Here is a 17,512-nt window from a genome sequence, read left to right as displayed (position 1 = left end):
ATCTGTAGCACATCCCTCCGGAAGATGGCCTACACTCGACACAAAACACTCACTGCGTGTGTGACAGGGTGTCCGCGGGGTCTTAAGAAGTATTAAAAGTTGATAAATCAATTTAGCGAAAATTAAGGCTATTAAAAAGTATTTAAAAGTATTAAACGGCATTTTCCAAGGTGTTAAGAAGGTCCACAGCAACGACAGCATGACACACCCTTTAGTTTACTGAAACAACATGTCGGGAAACCCCTCAAGGCGGCCCCATGCAGCGCGCCATAAAATGCTGCTTCTTATTTGAAGTTTCGTTGCCTTGCTCCGCTTTGTGGGGGGGGGGGTTATCTGCTGGTGGACTACCTGAGAGATATACAGCAGGAGAACACGCCGTCCACCGCGGAGAATAAACAGAAGGGCAACCATGACAACCATGCTCCGGGGTCTTCTTCGCTGCTTTTGGTGTATTTTGTGGCGGCAGCAGCGCCACTTACAGGCCTGGCATATGTACTACAGCGTTTCCAGCGGTCGAGTGTGAACGGACACGTTAATGAATCGAATGCGCTTGAACGGAAGACTTTTTTGCGTTTGCGTTTTACTGTATGCGTCCTCGTGGGGTCTAAGCCAAACTATATCCGGTCACAGAGATCTGCTATTTTAAAGTGAGGTCAACACATATCGACCCTAAATATAGTCTATATTAAGAACGAGAAAAGTCTTAAGAGATGTATCGTTTTTTGTAAACATAGGACAAATGTGTGAGGGTGATGACGTCAGAGCATCGTCCTCTGTGCCGGGCTCAGCCCCGGACAGCCCAATGTAACCCCTGGGTATTTGTGAGGGAGCTCCTATATGGCGTTACCCCGCTGAAGCTCATGAAGTTTAATATATTTCATATTTCATAGTTTTGTTTATTGGTCAAATACTGGTTTCTACTGGTTTCTGATGAGTGAAAGAGCACAGAAGCAGCATGCTGCATGAACCCTAACCCACAGCGGTTGAAGGTCATGTGGAGAGGAGGCTAGTCTGTCTGCACTCAGTTGAGCTATCTTACAATCAATATAGTCAATGTGAGGTCAAGTGTGTCGCCAAGGTAACCGGTTAGAAATCGAAGTTGCGATGAGGTCTTAAAATGTATGGAAAGGGTCTTAAAAAAGGTCTTAAAAGGTATTAAATTTGACTTCAGGATTCCTGCATATACCCGTGTGTGTGTGTGTGTGTGTGTGTGTGTGTCCTGTATCGAAAGTGGTCATGGCGTCCTCGTCGCCAGGTCATTGATAGTACAGGGAGATGAAGCTGGAAGCCTTTCCCGTGTCTGAAGGATCCTCGTTCCTATCAGACCCTGGCGCTGCCACACATTAGAGATATAGTAACACGGTGTTCTGTCCCCGCACGACAAATCTACCCGAGACGCGTTCAGTCAGATTGAGAAGTGATGGTTTCCACGAGCTGAGTGTGAGCAGCTGAGCCACGATGGAGACCTCACCACGTTTATAACGTGTTCCCGCTGAGAGGCGTTCCCTCAGGCCGCGCTGAGCCGCAGGTCGGAGTTCCTTCACTTTATATCGATGCGTTTAATTTCTTCCAACGTGGAGCGACTCACCAAATCACTTTGGCTGCTGGGGTTAGGGAAATGGTGCGTTCAGGGACAGGGGGAGAATGGGACAGAGGAGACCTCTGTGGTCCTGGAACATGGTGGTGGTGGTGGTGATGATGATGATGATGATGATGATGATGGTGGTAACCTGGTCTGGTACCTTGCAGGTGTCCGCTCTGGATCAGGAGCTGATCGAGGTTGATCCCGACACCAAGGAGATGCTGAAGCTGCTGGTGAGTACTCTCAGATACTGTGTACTGCAGTATACTGTGTGTACACTGCAGTAATACTGTGTGTGTGTACTGCAGTAATACTGTGTGTGTACTGCAGTAATACTGTGTGTGTGTGTACTGCAGTAATACTGTGTACTGCAGTAATACTGTGTGTGTGTACTGCAGTGATACTGTGTGTGTGTGTGTGTGTACTGCAGTAATACTGTGTACTGCAGTAATACTGTGTGTGTGTACCGCAGTAATACTGTGTGTACTGCAGTAAAGCTGCTCTCAGGTACTTGTACTCAAACAGGTTTTTTATTGTTAAAACGCCCAGAAGTTCCTGCAATCCTCATCCTATGTATTTAAACATTATGTAATTTTGTATTATTTATCTCGATACCTTTTTACCTAATTTATTTATTAATATTTCCACTTTCTCTGATTTGTTAAATTCCCCTTATTTCATATGATGTATTTGTTAAATCGTCACGTTTGTTAATGTATCCCTCGCCATGTTTTGTTCATATAGCTTGTGTTTAAATTATGTTCCACATTTCTGATCACTTCTATTTACTATAGAAGCACTTTGGTGTGTGTGTGTGTGTGTGTGTGTGTGTGTGTGTGTGTGTGTGTGTGTGTGTGTGTGTGTCCTGTATCGAAAGTGGTCATGGCGTCCTCGTCGCCAGGTCATTGATAGTACAGGGAGATGAAGCTGGAAGCCTTTCCCGTGTCTGAAGGATCCTCGTTCCTATCAGACCCTGGCGCTGCCACACATTAGATCTGTGCTCGTGATGAAGTCTGCTGTTTCCTCCAGAGAGTCTGGGGTGATCGATGTATTCATTGGCTGTGGGTTGATGTGTCTTTGTGTCTGTGTGCTGCAGGACTTCGGCGGTCTGTCCAACCTGCAGGTGACGCAGCCGCCCGTCGGCATGAACTTCAAGCAGCCCCGAGGAGTCTGACGTCTGTAAAGTATCTTAATAATAAAAACCCTCTGGGACAAAAACCTCTGCTCGACTCCTCATTCCTATCCAGTCCCTTCGAAGGGACATTTTAGAGAAGACAACTGTCTCTTGCTCGAAGCAAGGCTAGACAAACATGAACCCGGACATGAAATATATAGAAATGTTATTGATTGGGATGAACCCCTTGAGATGCACCGTCTCGTTTCCAAGGGGGTCCGACAACAGCAACAACTTACAGACACACATACACAAAGACAAACATGACGCACAAGACGAACCACATACAGTCTGGGAAGTGAAATTCAAGCAACGCACACAATCATTACAATTTGAGACAGTCGAGCAAATCAGTTTCCTCAAAATCAGTTTCATTAATATCAGTTTCATCAAAACAGTTTCATTAAATCAGTTTCATTAATATCAGTTTCATCAATATCAGTTTCATCAAATCAGTTTCATTAAAACAGTTTCATTAAATCAGTTTCATTAAATCAGTTTCATTAAATCAGTTTCATCAAATCAGTTTCATTAATATCAGTTTCATAATATCAGTTTCATCAATATCAGTTCTTTAATATCAGTTTCATTAATATCAGTTTCATCAATATCAGTTTCATTAAATCAGTTTCATCAAAACAGTTTCATTAAATCAGTTTCATTAATATCAGTTTCATCAATATCAGTTTCATTAAATCAGTTTCATTAAAACAGTTTCATTAAAATCAGTTTCATCAATATCAGTTTCTTTAATATCAGTTTCATCAAATCAGTTTCATCAATATCAGTTTCATTAAATCAGTTTCATCAAATCAGTTTCATCAATATCAGTTTCATTAAATCAGTTTCATTAAAACAGTTTCATTAAAATCAGTTTCATCAATATCAGTTTCTTTAATATCAGTTTCATTAATATCAGTTTCATCAATATCAGTTTCTTTAATATCAGTTTCATTAATATCAGTTTCATTAAATCAGTTTCATCAAAATCAGTTTCATTAAATCAGTTTCATCAAATCAGTTTCATTAATATCAGTTTCATTAAATCAGTTTCATTAAATCAGTTTCATTAATATCAGTTTCATTAAATCAGTTTCATCAAATCAGTTTCATTAAAAACAGTTTCATTAAATCAGTTTCATCAATATCAGTTTCATCAATATCAGTTTCTTTAATATCAGTTTCATTAATATCAGTTTCTTTAATATCAGTTTCATCAATATCAGTTTCATTAAATCAGTTTCATCAAATCAGTTTCATTAATATCAGTTTCATTAAATCAGTTTCATTAATATCAGTTTCATTAAATCAGTTTCATCAAATCAGTTTCATTAAAAACAGTTTCATTAAAATCAGTTTCATCAAAATCAGTTTCATCAAAATCAGTTTCATTAAATCAGTTTCATTAAATCAGTTTCATTAATATCAGTTTCATCAAAATCAGTTTCATCAATATCAGTTTCATCAATATCAGTTTCATCAAATCAGTTTCTTTAATATCAGTTTCTTTAATATCAGTTTCATCAACATCAGTTTCATCAATATCAGTTTCATCAATATCAGTTTCATCAAATCAGTTTCTTTAATATCAGTTTCTTTAATATCAGTTTCATCAACATCAGTTTCATCAATATCAGTTTCATCAATATCAGTTTCATCAAATCAGTTTCATCAAGTGCAGACCAGCTGAACGTGAGATGATGTTTAAACAAACCCAATGATGCCAGAGATCTAACGGCAGCAGGTAAAGTGTTCCAGTCTGTTGGGGCTTTGAACATGAACGCTCTTCTGCCGATCCAGACGGGACAGAGAAATACATCTGAACAGAATGTCTAACTTAATGATTTGGCAAGTAGGGTACAACATACTGCTTTAACTAAGGGGGATAGTTATTTAAATGCATTTAAATATCAGCTGGAGCCAATGCGTGTGTCTTCTAACATTTAAAGAAGGCCATTTCAGTTGGTTATACATCGTGCAGTGATGTGTACGAAAAGGACAACCAAGAACACATCTGCATAGTCTGTTGTAGGCTGTGTTGAGTGGAGCAAGATCTGATTTGTGCATTTTGGTAGACAACATCACAACAGTGCATAATCGGAAGAATAAGTTGAGAAGCAATTCTCTTTTGGACACTGAGCGTAAAACAATTGCGAGAGCGGTGTAAAACACCGATTCCGTAATTGACTTTTTGTATTTCATGCTTTATATGTAGTTTAAATGAAAGTTCAGAGTCTAGCCAGACACCGAGATATTTAAAGCTACCAACGTTATGCAGAGAAGTGCCATCCTTACAGGTTATTACTGCATTAGGTTTGGATCTGAGCTTCTGCCTGCTACCAAAGACCATGATATAAGATTTAGTTTTGTTAAGCAGTAGTTTATTGTGTGATAGCCAGTGCTATTAGATATATATATATAAGATATTAAAATCCGATTGAAGAGAGATCTGAATTTGTGAGAAGTCAGATTTGGATGTATATATGACGGTGTCATCAGCATAAAGGTGAGTACAACAATGAATGAGACAAGAAGATAAATCATTTATGTAAATAGAGAACAGAAGTGGGCCCAGAGTTGATCCTTGGGGTACACCCTTTTGTTGGATCAACAGGTCAGACTGTTTTCCATTAACAACCACACATTGCTTTCTCCTGCGAAGGTACGAGTTAAACCATAACACTATTATTAGAAAGGGCCAACGCCGTGAAGTTTATCCAAGAGCAGATATCGATCAACGAGATCAAGGCTTTTGTCAAGTCAATAAAAATGGCGCCTGTGAGTTCACCATCATCGGCAGCAGAGTACAAGTCATTCGGTAATTTAAGTATGGGCAGTTGTTGTGGAGAGATTAGACCTGAAGGCCAGATTGAACCGGAGATACAATAGAAGTATTGAGATTTAGTTTCCTATCCATGTGAACATGATTTAAGTGGGGGGGGGACCTAACCTCCTCTAGGGGGGTCTGGGGGGCATGCTCCCCCGGGAAGATTTGTTTTTAAATGTTGAAGTTAAAAGCATCAATCTGGTGCACTTTGAGAGCAGCATGAGGAGCTCTATGGAAACATCTCTCAGCACCAGATGAAACAGAACTGGAAGCAGATTTATTTTTCTTTATGGATATTTTAAAAATCACTCTCCTTTCAAACTGTATTCGTGTTTATTAATAACTACTTTGTTTTAACTGTCATAGTATTTTATTACCTGTTTACTTTATTCTCTTATTTTTTTATAACTAATGATCATATAAAGACGTGCCTTTACCTCACTGGTTGGAGAAAAAGCTTCTTATATTCGTTAGCATAGCTAGCTAACCAGATGCTAATAACAACAAAGTTATTGACTGTTAATGGATCAGTGTGACAGATGAACAATCGCCACTGGGCTTTCAGCTTGAAGACACAGACACGCATGGGCGCGGGAAGGGGGAGTGCTGAGAGGGCGCTGCAGCACCCCCTAGCGGCGGGCAGGGGTGCGGGGCTCCCTTGCCTGAATTATATTTGACGGTTATTGCTGCTCCCGCTGTGCATACTCTGTGTAATATGTAGCCAATAAAATTCCACATTGTTAGCTAACAATTCTGTAGCCCGGACAATTCTACCTCAATAATATAATACATTAACCGTGCTTTACGTGAACCTCATCATGACATTAGAGAGGACGGCAGGACTGTAATTTCCAGTGTTCAGTGAATGCAAACAGAGGCAAGACACCAGACCAATCAGAAAGTTGCATGGAAATAAAAGTGTGCTTGTGTCATTCAAGCTCCGTGTGCGTGTGCGCGCGGAAATAGCGCATTTAGTGTCTGAGAGAGAGAGCGAGAGGGACCGGTGCCAGCAGCAGGGAGGTGTTGTTAGCATCTGGTTAGCAGTTAGCTAGCTGCACTAACGGACATACGGAGCTGTTGGTTCCACAACACGCTGCAGGAGAGCTCTCCTCTCAGACTGATGCGGCTTTCACACCAGCGCTTTTCAGTTTCTAGCTCCGAGCGGGAGCTTTTCTGGTTCAGCTCCGGTTTCCCTTTTCAGCTCCCGCTCTGTGCACACCGCCCACTGGCGCCCCAGAGCTGCCCTTGCTGCGTCATGACGTCACCGTTTACATCGCTGATTTTGCCCCCCAACGGCAGCCATTACGGCGCTCACAACAACAACAACTGCGTCGGGTCGATGATCGTGTTGCTTTTAATCACACGAAGCCAGATTAAATTGAATAACGACTTCTCCAACCTGATGCTTTTCTCCAGAGTGCCGTTGTTCATTGTTTATTAATGTGTTTCTGCAGCATGTACCGACCGCTGCAGTGCTGGCTGCTCTTCCACGGGAGTTTATTCTCCCGGTAGCTCCCGGTAGCTCACACTGCAGCGGCCGCTCTAAAGTATTCACTGTCCGACTCACACAAGCAGCTGATGCATATCCCCAGTTCCCCTTAGCCTAAGTGAATGTGTGTCAGTCTGAATTGACACTGTTTGGCATCACAACGCTGTTATGAAAGTTTCTCTGGTATCAAACGGGTGATGTTACCATAGCAACCGAAGCTAAACTGACTACTTGCATCCGATAGCTGCAATAATACAAAACAACACGTCTGCCTCTCTTCACAATGATCGATAACAGTGAACGGATGGTCAAAGTAAGGCACACATAAACAGAATCACACGAAGCCTGGTTAGTGCTGCCTGACTTATAAAGTGTGTTTATAGGCACTACTGCTTGCAGGCAGGCTGACAGTCGACCCATGGGAGGTGGGTTTAGTTTCCTGCACGCCTCGACGTGAGAGAGAGACGTAAGCGACGTCGCCTCTTAGCTCCAAAGCTCTTGCCTCTGGACCGACAATTTTTTGGAGCTGGAAATGAAGCGGATTCCGGAGCTAAGAGCCGGCGCAGCTCCGGTTGTGAACAGGAAAACCCGGTGCTTTTCAGGCTCTAGCTCCGAGCCGGAGCTGAAAAGGCGCTGGTGTGAAAGGGGCATGAGAGGCTCAGTGAGCTAAAGGACTCTCTCAGTGTTCAGATAGTTCACTTTAGTCTAAGTTATTTCCGTGGGTCTCAAACGGTTTGGTCACAAATTATTCAAAGATTATTTCCGCGGCACCTTCATATGATCATTATAGTTATAAAACAAATAAGAGAATAAAGGAAAAACAGTTATGAAATACTATATGGCAGTAAAACAAGAATACAGTTTGAAAGGGAGTGAGTGATTAGTAAAATATCCATAAAGAAAAAGAACATCTGCTTCCAGTTGTGTTTCATCTGGATGCTGAGAGATGTTTCCATAGATCTCTCATGCTGCTCTCAAAGTGCACCAGATTGATGCTTTCACATCAATATTTCAAAAAGCATCCCCCCGGACCCCCCTAGAGGAGGTGAGGTCCGCTCCACACTCGCAAAAAATAGCACTTTACCCCCGCCTATATGCCGTGAGCTGATTATCGAGCCTTCATTGTAACAGTCGCGGGTGTGCTGTGTGTGGTGGGGGAGTGCTTTAGTGCCCGTAATAGTGTTCACTGGAGTCCAGCACCTCCACTCAAAATACCTTCCCGCGCCTCTGCTGCGGCATGTGCTCCTTATGGGTAGGCCTGACATTTTGGGAAGTGCCGGAGCAGAGCTGCGTTCTGGTGCTCCCCGTCAGAACTGCACCCTGTCAGGAGATACCACAGCTGATGAACATGTTAGGCTTGGTGTTGTGTTCAATGACCCTGACCGTGGCCAGGAAAAACAGGCACTCACTTGTTTAATATTTGCGGTCTAGATTTCTTAATTTTTTTCTTTTTTGCGTGTGTTTATAAATTACCTCGAGGGCCACACCAAATGGTCTCGCGGGCCGTATACGGCCCGGGGCCGGAGGTTCCCCACCCCTGGTCTAAGAGATGCTGATTTGAAACCGTTGTTACATACAGTTACGGCATTTCCTGTTTCTGGAGAGAGGGGAGGCCGTCCCAAAGCTTGCTGCTGTGTTACTCCCTCCATGGAGGAGCCTCGTTGAGCTGCGAGTGTGGCTACAGACGGAGTTCACTCCATCACGGAGGGGTAGGGTGGAGGGAGTGGTTTGGGATTGGGCCCCTGGCTTGATTTACCGAGTTGAACCAGCGTCGTAGGACCGCTTAGCGAGATCTCGTTTGTTAGGGTTAGTTAAGATGACTCAAACGTATCCGGGTCTGTTGAACTGGCTTCGTACAGGGCACAGGTGGCTGCATGGCAGCGCTAATGTCAAAGACACAAACATTAGACATTATATTTTTATTTTACCAGGATGCAGTTACACAAATATTTGGGAAGGCTTAGCCTTTCCTAGCCTACAGTACCCGCCGCCCCTGTCAATAGGCACACACTGTAGACCAGGGGTGCCCAACCTTTTTTGAACCGAGAGCTACTTTTAAAGTTGCCAGTCTGCCGAGATCTACCAGTCCATATAGAGGCGTAGCCATTACTGACAGCCAGGTAAATACACACTACTTGTATAAAACTGACCTTTAATACTCCATAAAATACTGCAGATCCTTTATTTTACCTCTTTCTAATCTGCACACATACAAGTATTTAACTGAAGTTACACAACAGTGCTGTTGATACAGAGTTGGAGTTTATTCACACGTCACTGCAGTGGGTAATGTTTAAGAAACATTGAACAGTGCTGCCACATGACACAGGAAAAAAAGAAAAGACTGAACCCTTTCTTTGCCATTATATAAAAATAGTGTTGCTACAAAAGTATAAATGAGGCTTACTAATAAGACGACTCAGATCTGAAGCTACTCAGGAATCTGCTGCCAAAGTGCAATAAAAAAGACAAAATTAATAGAATCAAACCTTTTTTTGTTGTATTTTAGTCGAGTATAAAAAGAAATGCCTTTAAAATAGGATGCAAGCAACACTAGTTTCTTAACCTGAATTGATAATAGACTATAATCAATTTAAGTTTGCATTCTTATACCATTTTGTACAATAATTATAATGAATAAGTTCAAACAAATTAAAACTTACAGCTGATTAATAACGGTATCTAACTTGAGTTTTTATTAGATCAAAAACCTGTTGAAATGCTTCTGTTATTTTTACTGTCCCCCTAAAGCGCGTCGGCAGCATCCAGGAAAGCTTCTTTCACAACTTCGCCGTCTTTGAAAGACTTCATGTGTTTCGCAAGAACGTGACTGACACGATAAAATGCTATGGTCGCAGCCTTGCTCTTGTTGTTGGGCCTGGTGGAAATGGACTGCTGTGCATTTAGCTGTCCTCTCAGGCCCCTCCCCTTCAGCTGTCCTCTCAGGCCCTCCCCTTTTGGAGCGTAGGGCAGAATTAGGGATGGAATTCCGTCTCGTAGCGTTTGTGCACTGTTTTGACATGCCGTTCCTAAATGACCCTTCTTTGATAAAGCCACGCTCGCATTGCAGATGAGACAGATGGACTTTGAATTGGAATAGATACAAAATGATCATCCTCCCACTCGGAGTGAAAATGATATATTTTGGGCTTTTTTGCTTCTGCCATAATTGCGGTCTTGTGTGTGTGCAGACTGTCTCTCCTGTTGACACGGAGAACGTCAGCGAAATAGTGCCCACTGCCCAACAGCCACGCCCCCACACATGGGGTCACGCCGGCCAATCACAAAGCTTTGGTGCGTTCAAGTGCATTATTCTGGCACGGGAAGATTATTTTATAGGACATTAACGATAAAACAGAATATTGTTGTTCTATTTTTAGACACATCTCGCGATCGATGGGAATCTCGCTGCGATCGACCGGTCGATCGCGATCGACTGGTTGGGCACCCCTGCTGTAGAACAACCCACATCCGAAGTAAATCGATGTTGGGCAATAGGCTCCTGATATTCAAGTGAATGATTTGTAAACCCTTTATTTCATCCAGTCTGGAATGAATAGCAATAATTTCCTGTCACTTGTTACGCATACATGGATTCATGATTGTAGAGATTGCTGGATTCAACCATTAATGTGAAACAGACAAAACATTCAAAACAAAAGAAAAATACAGAAAAACACAAAACAACCTTTAAGACGGCCCAGCAGCCCTGAGCATCACCACGACTACACTTAAACTTAATAAATAATTACACAAAGCTCAGTCTGCTTTACGGAGAGGATAACGAAGTCGTAGCTCAAAGAAATTCATCCGAACGAACACAAACATTATTGAACAATAACAGCCACTCGGGGCAGTATTGCAGCAGCAGCAGTGGGCTCTAATGTGCCACAGAAGAAAGAAGTGACGTCAACACAGGTTTCTCAATACTCAAATGTCCCTCCTCGACTCCTATCCTCGATACTTAGTCCCGCCCACAGGAGATGCGAGCGGAGGACTGAGGAGGGGAACCTAGGAGAGAGGAGAGGAGGGGAGAGAGGAGAGAGGAGGGGAAGAGAGGAGAGAGGAGGGGAAGAGAGGAGAGAGGAGGGGAGGGGAGATGAGGAGAGAGGAGGGAAGAGGAGAGAGGAGGGGAGAGGAGGAGAGGAGGGGAGATGAGGAGAGAGGAGGGGAACGAGGAGAGGAGGGGAGAAGAGGAGAGAGGAGGGGAAAGAGGAGAGAGGAGGGGAAAACGAGGAGAGAGGAGGGAACCGGGGAGAGAGGAGGGGAGCCGGGGAGAGAGGAGGGGAACCGGGGAGAGAGGAGGGGAACCGAAGAGAGAGGAGGGGAAGAGAGGAGAGAGGAGGGGAACCGGGGAGAGAGGAGGGGAAACGAGGAGAGAGGAGGGGAACCGAGGAGAGAGGAGGGGAGCCGAGGAGAGAGGAGGGAGGCGAGGAGAGAGGAGGGGAGGCAGGAGGGGAGCCGAGGAGAGAGGAGGGGAGGCGAGGAGAGAGGTGGGGAACCGAGGAGAGAGGAGGGAGGAGGGGAGTCGAGGAGAGAGGAGGGGAGGCGAGGAGAGAGGAGGGAGGAGGGGAGTCGAGGAGAGAGGTGGGGAACCGAGGAGAGAGGTGGGGAACCGAGGAGAGAGGTGGGGAGGCGAGAGGAGGGGAGAGAGGAGAGAGGAAGGGAACCGAGGAGAGAGGAGGGGAGGCGAGGAGAGAGGTGGGGAACCGAGGAGAGAGGGGGGAAGAGGAGAGAGGGGGGGAGGAGAGGAGAGAGGGGGGAGCCGAGGAGAGAGGAAGGGAAAGAGGAGAGAGGAGGAGAGAGGAGGGGAGGAGAGGAGAGAGAGGAGAGAGGGGGGAGAGAGGAGAGAGGAAGGAACCGAGGAGAGAGGAGGGGAGGAGAGGAGAGAGGTGGGGAAACCGAGGAGAGAGGTGGGGAACCGAGGAGAGAGGTGGGGAGGCGAGGAGATAGGTGGGGGGAGGCGAGGGGAGGGGAGCCGAGGAGAGAGGAGGGGAACCGAGGAGAGAGGTGGGGAGGCTGAGAGGAGGGAGCCGAGGAGAGAGGAGGGGGAACCGAGGAGAGAGGTGGGGAAGCAGCAGGCGGTGAGAGAAAGGAGAACTCCTCTCCTCTGAGCGGTCCATCTTAAAGAGACGAGGATGAGAAATAAAGATGAGGAAATAAAGAACAAGGGAAGAGGAGAGAGGGAAGGAGGAGAGAGGAGAGGAAAGCGAGGAGAAAGTCGCGTAGCTGCTCATCGAGTGGATCAACGTGCCACCTTTAGCAGCAGCCTCATCTCTGGGGATGTTCGTCACCCAGGAGAGTTTGAGGTAAGACTGCCTCCGCGTCTTTGTGGGGTAGAGAAGCATTGTTGTTGTTGTTGTTGTTGTTGTTGTTGTTGTTGTTGTGTGCCATCATCAACGACGCAGAGGGTGCACGGGTCGAGGAGGAGAGCACTTCCTGTTGAGTTCACGGAGCTTGCGTTTCACTGGATCGAAGCTCGGCCGTCTTCTGGGACGCTCGGGACTGACGTCGGGATAAACGCTGATGTGTTCCCGTTGCAGTCCAGAGACGTTTCTCCCTGGCAGACGAAGGGTCTCCACTTTGTCCTGGAGGCTCAGCAGCTCCATCGTGACGGCAGTCGGCGAGCGGCGTGCCCTCTCACGGATGCGCGTACTCACGCTGCGACCATCTTGGAACTTGGCATAGAAGAAGGATTCTTCACGAAGGGCGTCGAGCTGTCATCCCGAGAACAGCAGGGTCCAGCTCGCGCCTCACTGCAACCTTTAAAACAGGGGTGGGGAACCTCCGGCCCCCGGGCCGTATACGGCCCGCGAGACCATTTGGTGTGGCCCTCGAGGTAATTTATAAACACACGCAAAAAAGAAAAAAAAATTAAGAAATGTAGACCGCAAAATAATTAAACAAGCGAGTGCCTGTTTTTCCTGGCCACGGTCAGGGTCATTGAACACAACACGAGCCTAACGTGTCATCACGTGGTATATGTCTCGTCTGACAGGGGTGTAGTTTGACGGAGAGCACCAGAACGACCAGAACGCAGCTCCGCTCCGGCATTTCCAAAACTGCAGCACCCATAAGGAGCCGGACACATGCTGGCAGTTTCTGCGTGGCTGTGTCTCTCGCTGAGAGCCCAGTGCGATCTGCTCATCTGTCACACTGATCAGACAGTCAATAACTTTGATGTTATTAGCATCTGGTTAGCTAGCTATGCTAACGAATATAAGAAGCCTTTTCTCCAACCAGTGAGGTAAAGGCACGTCTTTATATGATCATTATAGTTATAAAAAACAAGAGAATAAAGTAAAATACTATATGACAGTAAAAAAAAGTTGTTAATTAATTAACAAGAATGCAGTTTGAAAGGGGAGTGATTTGTAAAATGTCCATAAAGAAAAATAAATCTGCTTCCAGTTGTGTTTCATCTGGTGCTGAGAGATGTGTCCATAGATCTCTCATGTGATCTCAAAGTGCTCCAGATTGATGCTTTAACTTCAACATTTAAAAACACATCTTCCTGGAGGAGCATGCCCCCGGACCCCCCTAGAGGAGGTTAGGTCCCCCCCCACTTAAATCATGTTCACATGGATAGGAGTCTAAATACATTTTTCACACATCTTGTGTCCATCTCTTGCTGTTTGGTGGTCACGCCACACCGTGCACGTGCGTGCGCGAGTCATGGTGAGACATCTGGATCCAGAGGTTGCTTGTTCTTTGCACAGCATGAAAGAAAGGTGATACATAACTCCCAGTTACATTCCTATCAATAGTCTGAAGCACTTATATATCAGATATGAATGTGTATACACATCAATATCTGATATATAACACATTATCAGATATGATATATACTGTATATATATATATATATATACGCACCATCAGCTGTAATATCTCACATATTGTAGTTCTATAGAACTACAATATGTGATATCTCACATATTGATATCTCACATATTGTAGTTCTATAGAACTACAATATGTGAGATATCACATATTGTAGTTCTATAGAACTACAATATGTGAGATCTCACATATTGTAGTTCTATAGAACTACAATATGTGAGATATCACAGCAATATCCTGAACATTGATGTGAAAACATGAATGAAACTACACATCCAGATGTTGTACATAAGTGTCCTACACTAATGAGACAGCTGTTGTGGCATCGTCTGCTGGGTGTTCAGAAACGCCTTCCTCTCCTCGTGCAGTCGACGGTCTCAGGGCGATGCAGTTATACAGAGTAGAGTCAACGGAACCACGAGGTCTATGAACACAAACATAACTTACAGAGATTACTGGGTCAGCAGGAGAGTCCGTATCCGGTTAGATAGCACACAGACAGGTGAGAGACAGGTGAGAGACAGGTGAGAGACAGTTGAGAGACAGACAGGTGAGAGACAGATGAGAGACAGGTGAGAGACAGACAGACAGGTGAGAGACAGGTGAGAGACAGACAGGTGAGAGACAGGTGAGAGACAGGCAGGTGAGAGACAGACAGACAGGTGAGAGACAGGTGAGAGAGAGACAGGTGAGAGACAGGTGAGAGACAGACAGGTGAGAGACAGACAGGTGAGAGACAGACAGGTGAGAGACAGACAGGTGAGAGACAGACAGACAGACAGGTGAGAGACAGACAGGTGAGAGACAGACAGGTGAGAGACAGACAGACAGACAGGTGAGAGACAGACAGGTGAGAGACAGACAGGTGAGAGACAGACAGACAGACAGGTGAGAGACAGACAGACAGACAGGTGAGAGACAGACAGGTGAGAGACAGACAGGTGAGAGACAGACAGGTGAGAGACAGGTGAGAGACAGACAGGTGAGAGACAGACAGGTGAGAGACAGACAGGTGAGAGACAGGTGAGAGACAGACAGGTGAGACACAGACAGGTGAGAGACAGACAGGTGAGAGACAGACAGGTGAGAGACAGGTGAGAGACAGACAGGTGAGACACAGACAGGTGAGAGACAGACAGGTGAGAGACAGACAGGTGAGAGACAGACAGGTGAGAGACAGACAGGTGAGAGACAGACAGGTGAGAGACAGACAGGTGAGAGACAGACAGGTGAGAGACAGACTTCTTCCTCCTCTGGTTGGAGAGTACGTTCTCCTAACCTATCAACGAACCACCATCGATACACTGCGTGATGAACGTCTTCCTCACCGTCTGCGCTCCCATGCGTCATCCCAGAGAAAGAGATCATGAGAGGGAGGAGAAGAGCATGCTGTCTGGAGGTAAGCTGGCAGCGAGCAGCTCGGATGCTTCAGGTGAAACACGGAGAGTGGAAAGCTCAACTAATGTCGCCTCGAAGGATTAGTTATTTATTTCATTGCGAAATATCATCTTTTCAAAGTAAAAGCCCGGCGCTGTGGGTTTCAGGGTTCCAGCTTTTAAGGGTTTCATATCGTGACAAATTAAATATGTGTGTTTTTGGGTTCATTTTCATTTCATTTCAAACCTTTATTTATCCAGATACATCCCATTGAGACCATTGATCTCTTTTCCAAGCGAGACCTGCTCAAGTAGTTCCACATGAAGCATAAACAGAACAACAAAAGGACATCATCAGCATCATGAACATAATGATCCACATGAGCAGGTACCAACAGCTTCCGATAGAGTAGCATCCACCGAGCTTTAAAACATGTAGTGGCTCCAGATTGCTCAGTTTCCATTTAACCTGCAGCCTGTCCCAGACAGAGGAGAAGCCTCTAGAAGCTGCTCCCTCAGACAGACCTAGCAGCTGCTCGTTTAGTAAAACCACAGCATGCGATCTCAGGCAGGAGCCACTCACACTTCTCCGTGAGATCAGGAGCAGATGTGAGATGGAGGTTTCCCTAGCATGGCTTTGTATATAAGATGTCCCAGAGACTGAGCCTCCGTGCAGAGAGTGAAGCAGACCTGCCCTGCACACAGGGGGCAGTGAAGGGTTAATGCTTTACAGTCAGTCACACATCTCAGAGCGCTGTGATACGCAGCATCTAACTGGACCAGCCAATGGGCCTTCAGATAGACCAGATCCCCAGAGTCCAGCACAGGTCAAAGGTCACAGAGCCTCTTCCTGGCCTCCAGGAGAAGCAGGACGTGTTCCTGGAGAAGAACCCTCGCCTCACCCTCAGCTCCTCAGCAGGTTAGAGACCTGAGGGTGAGAGGAGAGACGACCATCAAGCAGACACCCAGGTGTTTGTAACAGGCAACAACTTTGAGTTTTGTTCCTTGCGTAGTAACAATATCTACAGCAGGCTCTGAGTCTGTTCAGCTTTAGAAAGAGCGTGACCTCGGTTTGATCCACATCTAGAAGCAGCGTTAGTTCAGAGCGCTGAGTCTGAGTCGTGTTAGAAGCAGCCTGTGATGTAGCACCAGCTCCTGACTGAGGGACCTCTCAGAACATCACGGGATCATCCGCATGATGTGAAGTAGCTCCATCCACATGTTCCCCTGAGCTGTTGGTGCAGATGGAGAATAGAAGAGGGCCTGAAACAGAGCCTTGAGGAACACCATGAGTGATGTGTACCCACTCAGAAGACAGCCCATCAGAGTGAACACATGGGCCTTTCAGAGAGGCAGTTCTCAGACCACCCACTGCACGGCTGGACCTGCCGACACTGAGCAGCCTCTGCTTCAGGATGAGATGATCCACGTGTCCAACGCTTTGGACAGGTCAACAAACAGAGCTGCTCAACTCTGCTTATCATCTAGATCCTCTCCACATCGTGCACACGTTCATCGTGGCAGTGATGGTGCTGCGCTGCTCTCTGAAGCCTGACTGATGCTCAGACAGGAAGTCATGGTTACATAGAAACACCTTTACCTGTTCACTCACTAGGCGTTCAAGAGCCTGAGCCAGAACTGACCACTTAGAGACGGCCTATAGTTATTCAATAAGGTGGCCTCCCCTCCTTTCAGCGAAGGCAGGACACACGCTGACTTCCACACTTTAGAGATGGTGTTCGTGCTGAGGGAGAGGTTACAAAGAGATGTGAGAGGAGGAGCGATCACATCTGCTCTTATCTTTAAAAAGAAAGGCTCTGCGTCGTCCGGGCCGGCCGGTTTCCTAGGATCTAACTTAGATAAAGCTTCATGAACAACATCAACAGTAAGAGGAGTCAAACTGAAAGGGTTTTCCAGACCACGTTGTTCAGAGTCACGGACTGGTGTTCACAGAAGCAGAGTTAGTGAAGGAATCAAGCAGAGAGGCACAGGACACACCGTGCTCAGTAAAGCAGCTGAGCATAGAGCCCTGTCCGACAGAGAGCAGAGGCTGAGGTGAGGCACGGAGGAGCTCATCACGGATCTCACCGTGGATATCGATTTATGGCTTTCCAACATTTTCCAGGATTATTCAGATTCTCTGTGGAAACTGACAGATAGTACTTTGACTTTAGCACTTTTGACATTTGAAGTGAAGCTATTCCTCAGCTGCCTGAACGCA

General features: G+C 45.6%; 1 protein-coding gene and 2 non-coding genes across 3 annotated transcripts; all 3 read left to right on the top strand.

Moving 5' to 3' along the window:
* Positions 1-1,217: 1,217 nt before the first annotated feature.
* LOC117443877 (small nucleolar RNA SNORA71) lies at positions 1,218-1,343 on the top strand. The gene has a single exon (XR_004551720.1). It is a non-coding gene; the product is annotated as a small nucleolar RNA SNORA71 (small nucleolar RNA).
* Positions 1,344-1,629: 286 nt separating this feature from the next.
* Positions 1,630-2,802, top strand: LOC117443875 (small ribosomal subunit protein eS17-like). The gene is made up of 2 exons (XM_034079686.2): positions 1,630-1,815; positions 2,679-2,802. The coding sequence occupies exons 1-2, from the start codon at positions 1,645-1,647 to the stop codon at positions 2,754-2,756; spliced, it is 249 nt and encodes an 82-aa protein (XP_033935577.1). The 5' UTR covers positions 1,630-1,644; the 3' UTR covers positions 2,757-2,802.
* LOC117443876 (small nucleolar RNA SNORA71) lies at positions 2,446-2,571 on the top strand. Its single transcript, XR_004551719.1, has one exon. It is a non-coding gene; the product is annotated as a small nucleolar RNA SNORA71 (small nucleolar RNA).
* Positions 2,803-17,512: the final 14,710 nt, after the last annotated feature.

Source organism: Pseudochaenichthys georgianus, unplaced genomic scaffold, assembly GCF_902827115.2.
Source record: "Pseudochaenichthys georgianus unplaced genomic scaffold, fPseGeo1.2 scaffold_692_arrow_ctg1, whole genome shotgun sequence".
Classification (NCBI taxonomy): Eukaryota; Metazoa; Chordata; class Actinopteri; order Perciformes; family Channichthyidae; genus Pseudochaenichthys; species Pseudochaenichthys georgianus.
This window is presented reverse-complemented; position numbering and strand designations above follow the sequence as displayed.

Excerpts from the sequence above, each read along its gene's own strand:
- LOC117443875 (XM_034079686.2), top strand. The coding sequence starts at position 1,645 with ATGGGACAGAGGAGACCTCTGTGGTCCTGGAACATGGTGGTGGTGGTG. Across the intron at positions 1,816-2,678 it reads AGGAGATGCTGAAGCTGCTG|GACTTCGGCGGTCTGTCCAA; the intron begins GTGAGTACTCTC and ends TGTGTGCTGCAG.